Source organism: Pholis gunnellus (genome assembly GCF_910591455.1).
Source record: "Pholis gunnellus genome assembly, chromosome: 20".
Taxonomy (NCBI): Eukaryota; Metazoa; Chordata; class Actinopteri; order Perciformes; family Pholidae; genus Pholis; species Pholis gunnellus.
Genome location: NC_136547.1, coordinates 559,458 through 580,560, shown reverse-complemented (window position 1 = coordinate 580,560; position 21,103 = coordinate 559,458). Strand labels below are relative to the sequence as shown.

Here is a 21,103-nt window from a genome sequence, read left to right as displayed (position 1 = left end):
TAAGATCACAGACGACCTCTGTAATTATTACAGATTACTAGAGGTCACCAGGTAATACTAGTCCTGTGCATATAGGGCTTAGGTTTGCATTACAGGGGAAGAAGGGACTGCTTTCTTGGGTTACATACCACTCCGCAGTAAGGTCCAGCAGGCAGTGAGGAGGTGTCTGGGCCATCATACAACTTCAAGAAGTTGTTCTGGCAATCTCCAGTGTCATCAATGCTGATCTGGGCAAAGGTGATGGTCACCACACGACCTCTGGGTGCCATGATGCCCCATTCACAGTGGGTACTGTTCGGATAGGTGCCTGGGTAGTTGGGGCTTGAGAATGAGCCATGGTCTCCATACAGAGTACCACCGCAACCTAGTACACAATTATGTAAAACAAAAGATGCTTCAGCTTAAAGACAAACGGGATAAGCAAACAGAAAGTCAGGAACCATTTCTACTGATCCCAGGCCGCATCGTTACAAGCAATAATAACCATGAAAAACATGACAGTGACAGTGAAGTGAGATTGATCAATCAGCAGTCTAACTGATGAGACAATGCTGATGTTACCAAGGTGTTCTCATCTTGGACTTTAAGACTGCAGATTGTGCCGAGTAAAGAGAAAGCTTGTGTTTGTGTATCTAACGAAAAAGACACTATGGTATTGCACAATAAGAAATGTGGGATCCAGTATGTTTGGAGCGAGGCTCATACTAGGGACAGAAAGTCTGGACATTTTGGTTTTGGCTGCCTCAAATTTGACCATTCATAGAAAAGAAGAAAGAATATTGTTTTTGAAAGGTGCTATTCAATAAAGTTATTTGTATTATTATTATAGAGGTAAGTTATGAAGGGAGTTCCACAGAGGAGAAGTTCAACAGTTCTAACAAACATGGGATTTCTGTATTATTTCAATGTATGATAACGATGAAATCCTCATGTTTTGTGGTTTTGTAACACACCATGGTGAGACCTGACCCATCCACACAATTGATTTCACTCACCATCTAGAGTTTAAGATGTATCATTTCGTCTTGGTATTTATGGAGCAAGCAGCATTGGTTCTTCAAGTTCTGGGCAGAGGCCACTCGGGCTCTTTGAGTCTAATTGTGTGAGCTTTGAATAAAGTGCCATGGTGGCAATTCTATGGGCCTATGCTGCTGACTCCTGTAGCACCCTAAATACATTTGTTTTTTTCAGAGGGGGGAGAGGGTATCATCAGGATCTTGATGGTTCCTTCCCCCCCAGGAAGTGAACTGTTTGGTTTGTTTTTGTAAACATGCTTTCAATTGGTCTTTAAAGGGGGATCGTGCACTCTCTACCCTGATCCTGGTCCTGATGAAGTGAAGCTGGTTGTTACTGAGCCGGTCGGGTGCGTGTGCCTGAACCAGGCCGTCACCATTGTCTTTTTGTTGTATATCTCTGGTGAGTGTGTGTGCAGGTGGGTGGGAGGGCTTTAGAGTGTTGTATTCTGCCCTGTTGGTGTTTCTGTGGGTGTTTTTTGTATGTATTATAAATGCATGAATTAGTGACAGCAACTGTTTTAGTCTTTGGTTGGAATGGAAACCTTTAAGCTCTTGATGTTTCATGGTTTGACATGATTTAAAACAATTTCGCTCTGACCGTGAGGGGAAGATGTCCATGTGGCCTCAAAGCCATCACGGGCCATGGAGAAGTCACTCTTGAAGCGCAAGTAGAGCAGGTTGGATTGTGGGAAGACGGGGCTGGGCAATGTGTTGCCGCAGAACCGACCAATCAGTGGTGAGTCCGCTGTACTGCCATTACGGATCTGAGAGACAACAGAGTGCTGGGATTTACTGACATCCCCCAGACAGAAGGGTCAGACAGACTACTGCCAGCTCACATTTCATGTACATGGACATCCCTGTCCACGTATATTTGGCCTTGTGCTGGAGATAGAAACAGCTCATTTATAGACATTTTACTAATTCGATTTTTCAACACCCGTAAGTGACTCTCGTGACTTTCATACTTTGTTTTTGCACCATCAAAGCTCTCAAGTCTGCCGGTGTTCCTGTGGCTGCTGTGACCCTCCAACCACAGAAGAAGAAGGCTGGAAAGAGTAGGACCTGTTGCTGCCCCATATTCACATTTCACAACCAAAGGTGGACGTATAAACTAACTCTGAAGGATCCTCTCCATTATTCTGACATGCCAGATGGATTTGCTACACATAGCTATCTGAGAGCTGATTGGTCCGTGCTCTGGTTTACCGGTCACAAACACAATACTTGCCTGACAAGATAGATTTTTGTATCCAGATATTTTTATGCAGCCAAGGCAACCCTTCAATAATGTTGTCAAACAACTATTTCAAAAATTGTTGTCCCCATTAGTCACTAATTATGAGTCAAAAACATGGGAAAATGGGGTCCAGGTTGAGAACCACCAAAGTTACACTTAAAACAAGTTGATTATTGTATATGTGATTGTTCATACATCTGCCATAATGTAAGTTGATATGGCAAACATACTTATTTGATCTAAATATGTCTCCGTATGTTTGTAGTTGTTTTACCTCCAGGTAGTCAAATTCACACTGGCTGTGGGTCTCCACATCAAAATTGTTAAAGAAGAAGGAGATGTAGCTGTTCTGCGGGGCCCTTAGGATGACGGTGCAGTCCATGTTGTGGGGGTAGATGTCAGGCCAGCCTGGACTCTTCAGGTAGCCATATTCCTGTTCATAGGTTCGGCTACAGCCTGGGAATCACCACCAGCACATTTAGAGCAAGTTCCCTCAGTACCCATCATGCGCATCATCTCAAAACCTGTTGTGCACTTTTCATTAGGACTTTTTTTCGGATCTATTTAATATACATCCTCTTTTTTTAAACCAAACTTGCACATGTAAGTGAAATACACACATTTGAAGCCCTAAGTTCTTAAGTAACGAAGTAGAACTGCTTCTACTTGTTTACAACAGGTACGTACTGGCGATCTGATAGGTGAAACTCAGGCCATTTCCTGTCATGAAGGTGTCAGATTTGAAGTGCACAAGGATTGTTCTGCTGTAGCTGTAGAAGTCTGGTGGATGGCCATCTGATGCACAGAACTTATGTGACTGCCCATAGTCTCCCTGGAAACACAAGAGTCACCTCATTACAATATCATAACTGTGCAGGAGTTTTATTTTGATACATTTGATAATTCTCATCTCTCTACAGTGATTACAAGTAGTTTCAAACCTGTTCAAAGGAACTCTGGTCAGTTTAGTTTGGTTAGTTTGGTATAAAAGCTGTCAATCAGACTAAACAACTAAACTAGTCTCACCTGTATGGTTGTCTGAGTCTCACTTCCAAGCAGACTCGTATGGTACTATTTGTTGTAGTGTGAAATCTAAGCACCCACTTTTTAAGACACATACAAACATAACACTCACTATAGGCCAGTCTTTCATCTCCAGGTAGTTTGTGGAGCAGCTCTGGCTAGGCTGAAGGACGAAGGTCTGGACTGAAATCTGGATGGATTCCTGGGCTGGAGCATCCAGCACCCAGCGGCAGGAGGTGTAAGGAGGATAGGCATTGGGGAAGGAAGGCGAAACCAGGGTCTGTATGGTGGTGGTGGCATTTAGATTTCCGCCGCAGACCACTGAGGGAAGGCAGACACATCGAGAGGTTTGAAAAATGTGCTAAATTAAAAGTATAGCAGCAACATGTATGTTAAAAAACATCAGACATACTTACTGTGGGATTGTGTCTGAGCTGATATGTTGATAGGAAACGTTTAACAGTTATTAAATGTTCAAGTATAAAACTAAATGAAATGAGAGCGATGACACAAGGCAGCAGATGAAGGATCCTCTCACTCAGCTCTACAACAAACAGCATCACAGCAGCACAGAGGTCTGCTCACTGGCACAACAATCCACATTCACATGTTCAAAAGGGCCCTACATTAAGTTGCACCTGTGTAGAGGTTTAATTATTGAAGACAAATGGAATGATGCTGAACAGAGCAAACAGAACTTTCAAAGTAATGACCAGGCTGTTTCCCTCTCGGAGAAAACAGCGACGCAGGCCACCACGTTCACAACTTGTATTTCCAGCTATTCATTGCCATTCAGAGAGCTATGACCTGTTATTTCACTACCTCACAAAATGAATCTTTCAGCAGTTCAAGCAGGAAGACATTTTCAGCCTGATACTTACACTGAGGCTCCACTTTTCAATCTCATCCACTTATTTTACTGGGCTCTGTTCACAGGCTTTCACAGAGGAATATCTAAACCACCTTAATTCAATTTCAATTCAATTCATTTTGTATAGTCCAAAATCACAATTTACAAATTTGCCTGAGAGGGATTTACAATCTGTTCAACATATGACATCCTCTGTCCCAGGACCCTCACATCAGAACAGGAACAACTCCCCCAAAATAAGATCATTCTAATTCAACTGATCAGGTTTTATTCATTGATTCATATCAAACTCTTTAATGCTGTTCTGCAGCTGAGTAGCGCATATAATTCTTCAAATATGGAAGAATTAAACAGACTATATTAATTTGTGTTGAGTTGATAACCTTTGGCCCTGGTTATCAGCGACACCCCAGGATACTTAAACAAAATGCAAATTGGTTTAAAGGAGGAGAAAGCAAGAGCAAAGAGAGTAAAACTACCAATAACACCATGAAACTATCAACTTTTATGTAATGATGTATTACTAATAATTGAATCACTTTTAGCATTTTTATTGTAAGAGTAACCAACATGTAAACTAAGACTGGACTTTGAGGCAGCTGCAGATGGGTATTTGAACACAGTCATTTGGTTTTAAGTTTTTAACAGTTTATATAATATACATATTATATTTTCAGAAAAGAATAAGCCTTATTTCTGTAGCAAGTAGAATGCAGAGTAGCAAAGAGAGATTAGAAAGTATCTTACTTGGCACAGCACTGTAGGTAGCATTGAAGCCTCGTCTCTGTACTGAGCTATCAGTGACTAAGTGAATAGTCAGGAAGTTTCCACTCGATACAAAATAAGCAGGGAGGAAGTTTCCACAAAATGTCCCAACCAGAGGGAAGTTCACGTTGTCACCATCATACACCTGATAGAAATACACATAACGTTAAAAAAGAAAATAACATTTTGTCATCCTATTACGGACAGTTATTACAAGTAGGACAAAAAAGACTCTTTGATTATTACACGTATTAATGCAGATTTGCATCAATACGGAAGCAAATCCACAACTGCAGTTGATATCAAATGATCTTTAGTTATTTATCGTTAGGTCACACTAGCAACACAAAAACGACAGCATTATGCAGTATCTTCAGAAATGATGTTTTGATGAAAGAAAATCTATATCTGCATTCATATTTCAATGGCTGGGGTTCTTTACTTTGACGTAGTCGTAGCGACAAGTAGAGGAGCTCTCAAGGTCAAAGGAGTTGAAGGTCAGGTTGATAGCCCTGTTGACTGGCATCTCAATGGTCCACAGGCAGTCCATCCTGGGCTCATAGCGCCCATCCAGGTTTGGGTCTGGAGAACCAAACATGCCCATGGGCATGGACAGGTAGCCACCACATCCCTGTGCAGGACCTGCAGGCATGTCAGAAACAAACACTGAGCCCGTCCTTCAAACCAATAATGTGTTACACGATAGGCAACTGCAGACCAGCATCTTCAAGTAGAAAAAACATAATGTCTGGGAGGTTCAAAGAATTACTGTGCAAATCTACAATACAACAAATATGCAGACAGGGGCAGATGGTGAGCCCTTGGTCATTGAATATATGTATATATAACACACACAGGTCAGTGCTCTCTGACACACACAGGTCAGTGCTCTCTGACACACACAGGTCAGCGCTCTCTGACACACACAGGTCAGCGCTCTCTGACACACACAGGTCAGCGCTCTCTAACACACACAGGTCAGCGCTCTCTGACACACACAGGTCAGCGCTCTCTGACACACACAGGTCAGCGCTCTCTGACACACACAGGTCAGCGCTCTCTAACACACACAGGTCAGCGCTCTCTGACACACACAGGTCAGCGCTCTCTAACACACACAGGTCAGCGCTCTCTGACACACACAGGTCAGTGCTCTCTGACACACACAGGTCAGTGCTCTCTGACACACACAGGTCAGCGCTCTCTGACACACACAGGTCAGTGCTCTCTAACACACACAGGTCAGTGCTCTCTGACACACACAGGTCAGCGCTCTCTGACACACACAGGTCAGCGCTCTCTAACACACACAGGTCAGCGCTCTCTAACACACACAGGTCAGCGCTCTCTAACACACACAGGTCAGCGCTCTCTAACACACACAGGTCAGCGCTCTCTAACACACACAGGTCAGCGCTCTCTAACACACACAGGTCAGTGCTCTCTAACACACACAGGTCAGTGCTCTCTGACACACACAGGTCAGCGCTCTCTGACACACACAGGTCAGTGCTCTCTAACACACACAGGTCAGCGCTCTCTGACACACACAGGTCAGTGCTCTCTAACACACACAGGTCAGCGCTCTCTGACACACACAGGTCAGTGCTCTCTAACCCACACAGGTGAGTGGTTCCCCACCCATACAGGCCATACAGGGCTTGAACTGATCAGAGATCAGATGAATGTTACAGCAGCTTGGTGCACCTTCTGCATGAGTTGAAATAGCTGGAGTCATTCTTACCTGATGCTGTAATGAGTCAGGGAGAATCGGAAATGAAACTTTAGAGTCTCTTCAGCTACATTTACTAAACGGTACAGACCCTTTGAGTGGAAATTTCCACAGCCCCCTTATTGCAATCCATTTGCAATAACGTTAGGTTAGGGTTAGGCAACAAAGCTGCCATAAATAAATAACAACTGCTTTAGTGGACTTTCATATGTTATGTAAAAAGTGTAACAATGTTATGTAACAGGTATAAACTCAAAGTATAGAAACAGGTCCACATAAAAAAAAACAACTCAACATGCAACGCAGCTTAAAGAAACGTACAACATATATCAACGTTTTCTTCCTCGGGATGGGACTGCTTATTGACATAGTTACAGTTGGGCAGAGTAAACATTGTGAACATCTTGCAAGAATGCCTCCGAAGTTGGTTTGATTTCAATTAATCTTGAATGCTTTTTGGATGCTTTTACGCTTAACTTTTTTCAGATCACAAATTCAGTAACATTGACTCACCGAGTGTCTCACTGTAAACAGCCCTCCAGCCAATCCCATTCACTGAGGCATCTGTCCGAAATACCATGAACAGCTGGTTGGTGGAGGAGAGCAGATTAGGTGGGAGCACTGACCCACAGAATTTCCCCAATAAGGGTGCCAAGGTGTCCTGTCCATCATACACTGCCACAGAGTCATAGCGGCAGGAAGAAGATGCCTCCAGGTGGAACGTGTTAAACCTTTGGCGAGAGAAAGGGAGAGCATTAAGGGCTGAAATTACTTCAGAGCTTGTTGTCTAGAGTTTGTAAAGCTATTTTGCACTAACATCCTGATTCACAGTCACACAGCTACAGATTACTAGAAGGACCCAAGTACAGTCACCAGTTTGTACTGTGGCCACATGAACCTTGATACAGCCTCAGTCCACCGGGCTCCAACACTAAGGCTTTGGTTTTGTCAGAAAGGTTCCATTAAAACATGGAAACTTAAACAAAAAAAAATGTACATGATTTTCCTAGTTGCCTCAGCTATGTTTTCCTCAAGTGATAATAAGGTTGCATTCAATTAGATGTAGTAATGTTTTCATGACAAGGACTAATCCTAGAATATTATTATAATCTGTTAAATATAAGAGTAATCATTTCATACAGTGTTCCTTTAGTCCTCTCTCTTCCTTAATTTACAATGCTCATGGATTTATTAGTGCTAATATAGTATTTAATTTATGTATACTAGAGTGAAATGACCTGCCAATCATGTCTTTCAATTTTAGAAAAAAAGTCGGTAAGCATTTTTTTAAATATTACTTGAAAAACTTGAATCATGGCCTGTAAAATAAACATTTCATCACACTGAAAGGAATTACTGTGTGACAAAAATGTAGAAATCCCCCTTTCTCCCTAATTGACTTCAAATACATATTAATTTTCCCTCTTTAGTGTTGTCTTACTTGAGATCCACCACTCTGTCAGCTTGGACCACGATGTGGTAGGTACAGTTGATGTTGTGGTGGTAGTTGGTCATGGAGAGTGCTGGACTGCTCACTGTACCCATTGAGCTGTTGAAGAAACCACCACATGCTGTAGACACACACACACACACACACACACACACACACACACACACACACACCTAAATTGTGACTTGTGTTGGACATGGTTTTCCCCTGACCTTGACCTCACTATATGGCATGGCAGTGACCCTCCTGCGTGATGTACTGTAGTGGGATCAGACTTGGGGCAAGCTGCAGTGGTGACATTCCATGAATCAGTCCTTCAACTTGAACAATATACTTTTGAAAGATTCCTTTGTCCGTAGTCCTTACATTCTCACCTTGATTTTGTCAGATGGAGCAATCTGCTCATTACAGTGAAGCAATTATTTCTCCTCTTCATTACTTACGGATGGCTCTGTATTCTGCCATGAAGCCACTGTCAGTGATCACAGAGTCAGAGTAGAAGTGGAGTAACATGGGGCCAAAGCTGAAGAACGGCCCCAGGATGCTGCTACCACACAGAGTGGCAATAGCAGGGCTACTAGTAGCCAGGCTGTAGATCTTCAGCCCATCATACAGACAAGTGGAGTGTGCTGGATAACAGACATGACAGGCCACATAATCATACAATAGCTGGTTGGTTATCAAACATCACAGAGAACAAAATATTCATTTTCAAAGACATCTGCAGGGGATTCCTGTCTGCATGTTGCTAATGCTACACTTGCCTTCTACTTGGAAGACCTGGAAAGTGAGGACGACCACAGTCTGTTCTCCAGCGTCTATGTTGTAGGTGCAGTTGGAGTGGTTAGGGTAGTCGGCTGGATAATTCGGAGAAACCACACGACCACTGAGAGCTGTGAAGTTTGCTCCGCACCCTAATAAACAGAAGACATCAGACCTCATACCTCACTCTAACACTAAAGTTCACGACATCTAAGTTAAAACTTGTGTTTTATGAGAGCTGGGATTGAAAACTCTATTACTGTTCCGAAAATGCAAATAAATCACCCATGGAAAATCCAGATTTTACGAGTGAAACTGGATTTTCTAGACAAAAGGATTTTACTAGGTAACATGTCTTCTGCTCTCTCATGTGACAGAAACATAATTCACATTAAACACAGGTATTTAACATTCAAGGCTGCTGTGTTTTAGATTCAAACACTGTCACAATTAGTCAGTCAGTCAGTCAGTATGGCGTTATTAACACAGTGAAGCTGTCTTGGCTGCTTGGTTCTTACTGGTGCTGAAGGAGGCTGAGAAACCTCTGCCAGGGGCTTCAGTGCTCTGAAATCTGCTTGTGATGATGTTATATGGAGCAATGATGGGGCCCGGGGCCACCGAGCCACAGCCTGTTGACAGCAGAGCCTGAGTATTTTGGGTCTGACCTGACCACACCTGCAGGGAAATGCATTCTGATTCAGAAAGTGTTGTCAAATGGAACATTGTTTTAAATATACATACTGAACACATCTGAAAGATTTATTAAGTAACTTTGCACACTTTTGTAGGAATCTATATAGGTTTGGCAGAATGTCAACAAGGCGGGTCTTATCTAATATCAGCTTGTCAGAGGCAGATCATAGATTGTAAATAAGAAGTGAACGTAGTTGCAATGACGTCAACCATTGGTTTATGGACTACTGTTTTGAAACCTTAAGTTTGGCATTTTGGTGTTTGTCTTCTTGGTTTTTGGGCGTCACCATCTGTTTTTTGCAACAAGACGTGACAGCGGCTGGAGCTAAGTACAACTAAACGCTGAATAAGACTTTTTCAGAAGACCAAAATGTTACAATTATCTTTCATGGGAAATCACATGGAAAACTCCCTGATCAGACAATGTTGTGTTAGCGACCATTCAATCACAGTAAGCTCCGCCCTAAAGCATACCCTGCTTTATGGTCTGTTTGACTCTAAATGGACCATGATTTACTAAATGGACACCATACTGTATTGAAGAAGACTTGAAACTAGAGATTCATACCATAAAGTCATGTTTACAATGTTTTCTCAAAGACTTCTATACAATCAGACTCTTTTTTGTAACAAGAAGGGTCGCCGCCTGATGTCCATTAAAGAGAATGCAAGTTTAAGGCACTTCTGCATTTGCTTCACTTTTCAAATGCAGAAGTTGCTGCCTTGGGCAGATGCCAGAGGAGATGGGACGAGAGATCAAAAGAGGAAGAAAACAGAAAGTATTTGAGTTCAAGTAGTGGGAAAGGTGTAGTGGAAAACGTGTATCGAAATAAGTAATACAAATAAGTGCATGTTTAAAATAGTAATCTCTTTGAACTTTTTCAGTCTGCTTTCAGGGCCTCCCACTCAACTGAAACTGTGCCTTAACTAAAGTCGTAAATGAAGTTCTTCTTAATATGGATTCAGAATCAACCTTGAATAAGTGCGTACAAATATCAACCTGACCCAGACAAGAGGAAGAGGGCATGACATAATGAGAAGACCAGATGTGTTTTGTTTTTGGTTCAATCGACGGGATTTGATTGGTGGAATGTGACGTAAGGTGCTGGAACTAAAACTTAACTTAAAAGTCAAACGTAAGAACTCTGACATTTTGGATCCATTGTGAACTTAGAATATTCGACAACCTGTCAGAAACACTCTGCTGGATCCTGTCCAATAACTACAAAATCCCATTCCTCGTCCATCTCTTAGATGACTTCCTAATCATCTCCCCCCCTTCATCGCCACCCGCATCTGGTCTGGTTACCCTGGCATCAGTGTTTTCTGAACTCGGAGTCCCTCTTGCCGCCGAAAAAACAATGGGGTCATCCACATCCATTGAATTTCTCGGAATCACTCTCAACACCAAGTCGTTCGAGGCTTCACTACCAACCGAAAAACTCAACCGCATTAGCCTTCTAATCTCAAACTTCCTCCTTACCACACGCTCCAAACGCCAGCTTCTTTCCCTCTTGGGTCACCTTAACTTCGCCTTACGCATCGTCCCCCAAGGGAGATCATTCATTTTCCACCTCCTAGCAATGGCCGCATCCATCCCATCTCTCTTGGACTCCATCTCACTGAACCGTTCAAGCCGTTCCGAACTCCGTCTCTGGCTAAACCTTCTCTCCAATTGGAACAGAATTACTTTTTTCTACGACGACAAAGTAACACACGCACACGAATTACATTTGTACACGGACGCCGCTCCTTCTGTTTTTTTGGGGGTTTCTACAACGGAAGGTGGCTCGCAGCAAAATGGCCCCCCGAGCTCGTGAGAGATTGCCTAGCAACTTCCTCCGCACTCATTGAGATCTACCCCATCATAGCCATAGCCATTCTGTGGGGGCCACGAGTGGTCTCGCAAGTTCATCCTCATTCACTCCGACAACCTCCCAGTAGTTGACATAATCAACAAAGGACGCTCCAACGCGCCTTCCATAATGCCATTCATTCGGCGTCTAACCTGGCATTCATTCACGCACAATTACCTTCTCCGTGCCGCTCATATTCCCGGGCATTCTAACACTATCGCTGACTTCCTTTCTCATTTTTCATTTCAGAGGTTCAAAAGCTTGGCCCCTCATGCAGACACCCATCCGACACCTGTTCCTCCATATTCGGCTCTGACGTTCAACTTGTAAACCTCACCCTTCTACCGCTGATCACCAGCTCACGAAACTCCATACTCGATAGCCTATCAGCATCCACCCTATCGTCTTACTGGACAGCTTGGAAGAGCTTCCACAACTTCCGCAACCAATACAACGTAACCTTCCCGTCGTTCGATCTGGTCTCCTTGACATATTACGTCACCTTCGCGCATGCCATGATGGCTATCAAAACTCCTACTATCAAAGTTTACCTTAGTGGCATAAACTTCTTCTGCAAACTCTTAACTGGAAACCCATGCTCGACCTCAAATCATTCTCAATTAGCCTCGCTCCTCAAAGGTCTATCAAAGAAAGAGCCCACACAAAGTCCTCGTCGCCTCCCCCTCACCTTTGACCTACTGTCCGCGTGCATCATCACCATCCGTTCCAGATACAGCAATCCGCACATTGCCTTAACCTTGGAAGCCATGTTCTCCCTGGCCTTCTTTGGTTTCCTCAGATGCTCAGAGTTTACTGCTTCAAACCTCACTTTCGATCCACGCCGCCATGCTTGCATATCTGACTTATCCTATCTTTCGGAAGACACCATGACATTCTACTTAAAGCAAACGAAAACCAACCGATCAGGCTGACCTACGCCCGTCTTTTATTTCAAGATACAGTCACCGCTGAGTCCATTCGAGACCCTTTCCACATACCTGCAGTTTCGAAAATGCCAGAGCCTATCACCAACGGATCCACTCTTCATCTCAGAATCCGGCGAAGTAGCTACCAGATTCTGGTTCCACCAGCACTTCCGCCACATTCTCTCCTTGTCCGGCATTTCTCCCACCTTGTACTCCGGACACTCCTTTAGAATCGGAGCCGCTACCTCAGCCTCCCGTAATGGCATCCCCGAACCCTTCATCCAAATCATGGGCTGCGGTCCTCGCAAGCATACCACCGCTACATCCGATCAGATCTCAAAGATCTTCAAGCTGCTCAATCACATCTCAAATAATCGGGGTTTTTGGGGGTTCGTCGTGCCTGGGCGCCACGGCGGATCCTCCGACGTAGCTCCCCACAACCCATCCGACCGACGGAATCAACGAAAATTCCTCTTTCATTCACATCTCGCAAATAAAATCGTTAAACGCATTCAGTTGATGGTGTGGTCCTTGCTAGTGAAATGTTTGCTTAAGTGCAGCCTGAGTAACAGCAATGTTATTTTCTCTACTGAGCAGATGATGTGCCCATTGCTAGGAAACTGCAGTCTGTAATTCTTCTCTCTCGTAGCCCTTGAACTAACCCATCCTGTATACACGTTTCTGTTGTAGTTCAGTGCTGGTACCTTGATGTAGCTGCTCTGGCAGGTCCCAGTGCTGTCTGGAATCTGGAAATCAGTGTTGAATCTCATCTCCAGGTGGTTCCCCTCATGAGCAATGATCCGCCAGGAACACTCCACATTGGCTGGGAAATTCTGGGGATAGTTTGGAGACCTGATTGTTCCCATCTCAGCATGAATCACCCCTCCACAGCCTGGTCAAAAAATGTGTGTACAGTTATTATACACATCATTATGAACAAAATATTGAGAACCATCAGTTTGTTTTTGATTAGCATCAGGAGCAATGTAAACAGCAGCAAAACAACTGAATTCTCTGGGCAGATAAAATGGCCGACATCTTAGCATAAAAAAAATTCAACATCAGGGAAACATTGTCCATCAACATTGACTAACATTGAAGCATCATTGCTGGGAATTGTTCCCCTCTTCTTACTGGAGTCTTGTGTTCTGTCAGTGTGGTATACAGCCAGCCCATCAAGTGCAATAGCTTGATCCAGAATGTTATGATAAAGCCAGGTTTCTGTAAAGTTGTGGGCACAAGTCTGCTTCCGACTGTGTTTGGTTCAACCGGTCTGGTTGCAAGATTTTGTGTGTGGTGATTATGGATCCGCTGCACTTAATCCAATCTTCATTAATCCTTTGTTGATGTTGATGAGTGTATTTTTGTCATAAATAATGTCTATGGGAGGGCTACCGGCCACCACATCTGCATGCACCACTGTATGTGATTGTAATGTCGCTTGAGGAGTACTAGGTGCAGTTTAACATGTACACACAAACACAAGCACTTAACACATTTTTGGTCGCAAGTGGACTGAGAGAATCGTGACAATCTCCCAAGCTAGCACCTGCCACAATGAAGATGAGAAAGTACTTTATTCTCTTGGGAAATTTATTTTATTACACCCACATATGGGAAATAGACACACATGCATCACACATGCATATGCATTAGTTGTTGAGAGATGCCAGAGTAACGGAGCTGCCACACAGTTAGCACTCCAAGCAGTTAGGGGTTCAATGCCTTGTTCAAACACCTCGGCAGCAGAGCGCAGAAGGTGAACTGACACCACTCTCTAATACATAAAGGTGAGCTGCCCCTTTATGTTCAGTCTTTGGCCTCATCACAGGAGACAGTCTCACAAAGTGTTCTGTTTTATTCAGTAACAAAGTCCCCAACATGATGCAATTCCTACAATTTGATGAAATACGGTATGATTACATTGTCCCTGAGATGAGAAAAGCATTAGACAGCAATGTTTTGATGCAAAGGTGAACTCCTCATTGTATGTATTTCTATCACAGCTAATCCGTTCAGTATGTTCATTTAGTGAGTGTAACCCACCTGAGGAATCAGCAGACCAGGAGGCCACAAAGCCCCCTCTGGATACACTATGGTCAGCCAGGAAGACTACAGCAAGCTTGTTTGATCCTGACTGTATGGTTCCTGGGGAGGTGGTACCACAGTACTGGCCAATAAGAGGGGATCCAGGGGATCCTCCATTGAAGATGGTGACAGAGTCCCAGCCACATTGAGAGTGGGGCTCCAGGTTGAAATAGCTGAAGGTTAGCTGGGGTAAGACAGTGGAGTGGAAACAAAATATAGGTGGCTACTTATCAACAGGTTTAACAACTTCAGCCATATCTGAACATGCAAACAGTGATCTCAACCTCACCAACTACAAAATACAGCAACACACCGATCCTTTCGAATTTCACTGGAGTTAATTAATGTCGACTAGCTAAAGGTACTACTGGGAAGTCGAAAGTGGCAGGAAGCACAGTGGAAGCTTCCATCAACCAAAATTAGACTCACATTGGGAATCTACCTTTGCAGTGTAAACCTCCAACATGCAAAATAGCCTCCTCAATTAGACATGGTCCATGTGTGCTACCTATCTTAATTGTGCCTTAGTTTTTTTCGTTCCATCACCGTCATATTTAATTTAATATTTTTGAGCTCTTCTGTTGTTGCGTGCTGGTGGTTGGTCCCTCAGCTTAAGAGCATTTAAATAAGACTCTATGAATGCAGAGGTAACAGCATCATGATGAAAGCAAACACAGACTCACTGCTAATCCATTCCATTTTTGGAGTTCAGTCAATGCACCAGGTCATGGTGCAGACTTACCGTAATAGTGTGGCCCATTGGCGCCTCTAGCAGCCAAGCACAGCGACTGGGGCTGGGGTATATGTTGGGGTAGTTAGGACTAGATATCAGCCCTCCTTCACCTGTCTGCAAGCCTCCACACTCTGCAAAGAGAGAATGATCCGTATAAGGACTTTCATGGTACATTAAGACTGCTCGATTAGACAAATACTATATGCCATAACTAAGTATACCCTATGTCTGTCTTACCAGAGAACAAGTACTTGGCCTTGAAGCCCAGGTCTCCCTGGAAGGCGTCAGACTTGAAATGGACCCAGAGCTCAGGGGTAAAGACCACAATGGGAATGTTAGGGGTGGTCTGCCCACAAAACTTGGCCAGCAGCTCCCCATCGGAGTCACCTGAGGGAGGGTGTAGAAAGTTTAATGGAAGAGAATCCATCCATTTTCTTCCTTGACCAGCTTTCTTGTGCATACTTGTGATGGCAGCCCCCCAACAGTAATATGTGCAGAGCTAATCATAATCATAATATTTCTAATCAACCTGATGGACAATTTAGACAGACATTGGTGATTCTAGAGTGTACCCACACAGACACAAGGAGAGCATAATGGCCACAGCGGATTCAAAGCCAGCCCCTTTGTGCTGTGAGGAGACTGAGCTATCCAGTGAGCCACTGTGCTGCCCACAATACAGGGACGTTGTTATTATTCAGATGTACTAAGGGACTTATGCGGGTGACATAGTCTGCACTCACTGAGAACCCTCGTCATACCGAATTTTTGTACATCAAAACATTTCAAATTTTACAAAATTGTCAGTTTGGACAGAATCATTAATGCAATTTCCTTGTTCCAAAAAAGTGTAACATGGTAAGAATATTGGTTTGTGAAGAGAAATCATGTGCTCTGCACTGCATCCCACACAAGGACTCAAAACCACCATATTCTGTTTTTGTCTAAACTGTTGATGAGCTTATGTCATTAATCATTAACAAAACGTAGGTTAAGGATTGTAATAATAAAGGATAGCTATACGTTGGGCCTTCTCTGGAGCAGCAAAAATGTTTTTGTTTAACAGTTGAGCAAGAATTGAGAGTCACCAATTATTTGTCCTTTGGTTTTATAAATATCCACATCAATTTAAATGAAAATTATTACAGTAATCTCAATTATCGTTTGTATTAGACAATAGGGTATGCACTTACATCATATATATATGTGATGACACCAAACCCCACTACTATGTGCAAACAAAAAACAACATGTGGCTGCTTTTGAAGGGAGACTTGAGGGGGAAAAAAACCTGAAGATATTCAAGCTTAAAAATAAGTCAATGTCTCTCAGCCTGTCACTTATATCCCAAGCTTAGGTGTTCAGACTTTAGTGATCCAAGAGAGTGGAGAGTGATGAGCTCAACTGTTAAATACCTTATCTGAAAACTATGGCTAACATTGCAGACACTACAGTATAAATATTGCTTTTTCTAGTCGATGATTCTGAAACCCCAGATCTGAAATGTATGCGTAGTAACTAACGCTCTCAGTGTGGCACTCACCTAAGCGGAGCTGGAGGTAGTCTGAATCACAGGTCTGGCGGTTCTCCAAGTGCAGGTCTTCTATCAGCACCACAATGGAGGAGTTTATGTGCTGTGGGTTCCGGATAAGCCACTCACAGTTGAGGTTGTTGCTGTAGTTGGACAGTAGGTATCCAGGGGAAGTGAAGTTCCCGCCCGCTGGGTTGTTCAGGATTCCACCACACTCTAACAAAACCGCAGATGCATATTGAGAAGCATAGACACACTCACAAGATATTAACACAAACACCACAAAATAAACCTGTTTATGACAATGAGAGTAGTGTAAATATTAGAAACACCTCTCTGTATTACACAATACAATTCAACAGCAGCACAAACAACATCCTCCATAATGACCTTAAAGTTGAACCAACACCTCTCTAGTGAAGTTTCAACTAAACATTAGAATATTTATGAAGGATCTATTGTAGGGCTGTTGTATAAGACTGCATTATATACTCCTTATAATTTGGCCACTGACTAACAACTATTTGGGAGGTCTAAAAACTAATAAACTCAGATACTGATTTTAATTTAATTTGGGGGCGAAGGGCATCATGTGTGTTGAACAGACCAAAATCAAGAAAAAGGTTTTTACTTTCAAAGACTAAAGCAGAGGCACCAGCCCTTCCAGTTACACTGTGTTGCTTTAACATATAGTGAATGACAGACAGTGAAGAGGCTTTAATAAAGTAAACATTAACCCTACATCCTGAATACTTAGGTAGGAATTTCATTTAGGTGATGGATTAGTGAAAGTTCCCATCATAATGTGGATCTTGATTGCATACCAACTAGACTGTATACAGTATTTGCTGTATATTAGAAAAAAAATGTAAGTTTACTTTACTAAGTGCAATAGTAAGTGTGTTTATTGGTGGCAGTAATGTCACGTAAATAAACTCTAGTGATTGAAAAAGGACTTTCACCCAGCCTCGGTTCAGTAAGAAATTAAAGTTATGATTAGACCAAAATTAATTGAAGTTAAGGAATTTATATGAGCTGTTGCTTTACCCCTGCTAATTATTCTGCAATACATATCTAAAATGCATTTAAAGCAAGTAGTCCTGATTAATAAAGTAATAAAAAGTACTCAAGGCTGTAAAAAGTTATTGTATAAAGTATTACAGCGTGCTTAACAACAATAGAGTTCTGAATATTTATTCTAGTTCTTAGTCCACTAAACAGACCCTCATAGCTTAATTCTAGCTATCAAAACCTATCCTGGCACATTACCAAGAGCCTAGATCCATTAGTCTCACTGACGTCAGAAGGGACGTCAGTGAGAAAGCCAGGCAAAATTCCTCGACCACCAGCTTAAACAGATCACCGGGTATCTTGTCAGGTGGGTAAAAACCCAACGGGCTTGGTGATCCGGACCCTTTAAACATAGTGACGGGCCATGTATTTTATACCTGGGCCTACAGTGCTGTCCTACTACAGTTGAACCACCTCCTAATAACCTCATTCTGAGGCGAGCATGACAGGATGCTTCGTCATTAACGGACAACGCATATAGTCAAAATCAATGTAATTAACACAATGACAAGAACCAGTCACATATATTTATATGACAACAAAGCAGGTAGAATAACATAAAACCCAAATAACACGATTCAACAGGCCTCTGCACATTCCAGCAAAACTACAGCGCTAAAACACGGATTCCACCACACACTCAAAGGCACCATTCAAATATTATTCACATCAGAGGGAACAATATCAACCATATAAAAACGACACCATAGAAAAATGAACACAGTAGTAACGCTACTGTGGATGTAAAACAACAAAAGCACTTCACTTACCAAAGCTGCTGTTCACTATTTAAAGACAAAGTCCATCCTCCTTTCTTTGATTACAAAGAGTTCAATGACACGGTTTTACATTACATCAGTGTGGTTCAGTTCCAGCAAGAGGTCCTTCTCAATTCATGGACGCCAGTGAAGACAGTCCAGCCTCCTCAGTTGTATTTCCTGAATATAATGCGTTTGAGGGCTGAAAATCTCCGCTCGACAGAAGCAGTAGATATTGGGATTGTCACCGCCAAACAGGCCAACACATGTAATGTAACGTAAAAACTTCTTACATATCTTTAAACTTTAACTCTTACTACTACAAACTTCTGCCAGCTAGTTTCACAACAGTCACGCTAGCCCACTGACCAATCAAGCCGAACGTTAATGCTGACGTACTTGTAGGCCAGCTAGAAGGATCTGACATGTCAAAGAATACGCTCAACATGTCAAACTAAAGATCTGATTGGTTGAAGACTATGACAATCAACAACATCGCCCTCATTTACTGCAAACTGCAACGGGATTCACTTGTAATTCTGAAGGCCTCCAGGCAGATTCTTTTTACTTAGAGACAGCATAGAGGCGAAATCTGATTGGATAAATGCTCTTCTTAAAACAAGCTTCGCTGGAAGCAGAGCAACTGAGGAAGACAGTAGCTGTGCAATAAGATAATAAGCTAATGGGAAAAAATATTTACAATACATGTGTATTTATGAAAAATAATTAAATTATAAAATAGCTATAACTTTGTGATTCTGTCTAGGCCAGCAGAGAAGGCCTTGCTGGCCCTGACGGCCCACCACTGTTTAAACGGAGAGCTTGTCTAGTTTATTGTCCTGTATTGGGTCTTAACTCACGGATCTATGCTGTCTATGCTGTGCAGAGCACCACTTCTTATGGAAACTGAAAACTGCTAAATTCCCACAATACAACATGAAAACTTCTTTATATATTATATACAATCTTAGGAGGATAAAATAGGAGTATCTAACCTGCAGGCTCATCAGAGGAGTAAGAAGCCATGAAGCCCCCATTGGACACAGAAGCATCAGTGTGGAACACAATGGCCATGGTGTTGCCGGAGGAGAGCACCTGTGTGCCGGCTGGTACTGTACCACAGTATCTCTGCAGGCGAGGGGCATCGACCACCAACCCGTTCAGTATCTAGAAAACATAGAAGTTATCAAGTAACCATGGGAGTTTTGGGTCTGTAGCAAGGCCGCAACATTCCTTTGGAGTAATGCTGTAAATGAAGGTATATTTGTCTTGAGTGTGGGCAGAGATGGGCAGTATTTCTATTACTTGTATTTGAAATACGTATTTCAATTTCTTTTGAGTATTTTGTAATTTGTATTTGATAGGGCCGATTAAAAATCTAATGTAATTTGTAACAAAATACTTTAGAGTGGAGTAATTTTGTATTTAAAATACTCAAAATACTTTCTCCACGAAACAGTTCACGAGTTCAGTCTTCAGATCTTCAAGTTCAACGGATTGTCTGTCAAGTTAAATATTTTATCTGAGTGTGACAGATGTCAACTAGCTTGATGTATAATTCATGTCTGGGTCTGGCTACAGTCTATTGTATATACATGGTGATGGTTATAATATCAAGCTAGCGATCGATGCTAACATGCTAATGACGCTAGCATGCTGTCTAGGCTAGTGCATAGCCAGTGTTTAGCAAGTTAACTTATCAGTCGAGTAGCTAGCTATAGGAAGAGGGAGATTGGGAGCTTGTATGTCATATGTGATGAATATTTTCTTGTTGATACAAAGCCAAAGTTTATGGGCTGTTAAGTCCCATTAATAAAAATATATATATATATATATATATATATACATAATCAATCAAGTTGTTGTCTTTTAATAGCTTTGCTTAGTTACACTAACATTCTGTGACTGTTCTTCCTTGTTGTGGGGTTCACCAGAGCTTTGTGTACATTATATAAACCTGAATGCTCTGCTATACCAAATTGTGAGAAAACAGAAAATCCAGAAAAAGTATTTCCTATATTTTAAATACAAAATACATGTATTTTGTTACATTTTCTGGCACCAGTATTTTGTATTTTGTATTGTGTTGTAATACATTTATTTGGGGGTATTTTGTATTTTGTATCAAAATACATTTTGATGTATCTTTGCCCATCTCTGAGTGTGGGCTTATAGCAGGAGGGTTGTACAGAACCTTAAAACTTGGTCGGTGACATTGTAGAAACCTGCAGAGATTTTTCAAGTGATCCAACATATAAACCAAGCCCAGTCTTGGAATCAGGTAGGTAGGTAGACAGGTAGATAGACAGGTAGGAAGGTAGACAGACAGACAGGTAGGTAGACAGGTAGGTAGGTAGACAGGTAAGTAGGCAGACAGGTAGGTCAGTAGATAGGTAGATAGATAGGTAGAAAAGTAGACAGGTAGGTAGGCAGGAAAAAAGGCAGGTTGGTAGACAGGTAGGTAGGTTGACAGGTAGGAAGACCGTCCGCTCACTTTATTTGGGCTAAATTAAATGCAACAAATATATTTCTGAAATACATTACCTAGCCTAGCTTTAGGATGCAGTTTTGAGTGTAAACAGTCAAAA

At 42.3% G+C, this 21,103-nt stretch overlaps 1 protein-coding gene across 1 annotated transcript in view; it reads right to left on the bottom strand.

Moving 5' to 3' along the window:
* Positions 1-21,103, bottom strand: part of cubn (cubilin (intrinsic factor-cobalamin receptor)) — a gene marked incomplete at its 5' end in the record, with an annotated part of 87,812 nt that overhangs the window by 1,448 nt on the left and 65,261 nt on the right. The window contains 18 exons of the mRNA XM_079181240.1: positions 129-364; positions 1,615-1,780; positions 2,531-2,712; positions 2,944-3,088; positions 3,392-3,600; positions 4,898-5,060; positions 5,358-5,557; positions 7,161-7,378; positions 8,089-8,218; positions 8,541-8,726; positions 8,856-9,011; positions 9,378-9,534; positions 13,039-13,226; positions 14,381-14,606; positions 15,165-15,286; positions 15,393-15,542; positions 16,699-16,902; positions 19,511-19,682. Coding sequence (XP_079037366.1) covers positions 129-364; positions 1,615-1,780; positions 2,531-2,712; positions 2,944-3,088; positions 3,392-3,600; positions 4,898-5,060; positions 5,358-5,557; positions 7,161-7,378; positions 8,089-8,218; positions 8,541-8,726; positions 8,856-9,011; positions 9,378-9,534; positions 13,039-13,226; positions 14,381-14,606; positions 15,165-15,286; positions 15,393-15,542; positions 16,699-16,902; positions 19,511-19,682 — 3,210 coding nt within the window. The remainder of the gene's footprint in view (positions 1-128; positions 365-1,614; positions 1,781-2,530; positions 2,713-2,943; positions 3,089-3,391; positions 3,601-4,897; positions 5,061-5,357; positions 5,558-7,160; positions 7,379-8,088; positions 8,219-8,540; positions 8,727-8,855; positions 9,012-9,377; positions 9,535-13,038; positions 13,227-14,380; positions 14,607-15,164; positions 15,287-15,392; positions 15,543-16,698; positions 16,903-19,510; positions 19,683-21,103) is intronic.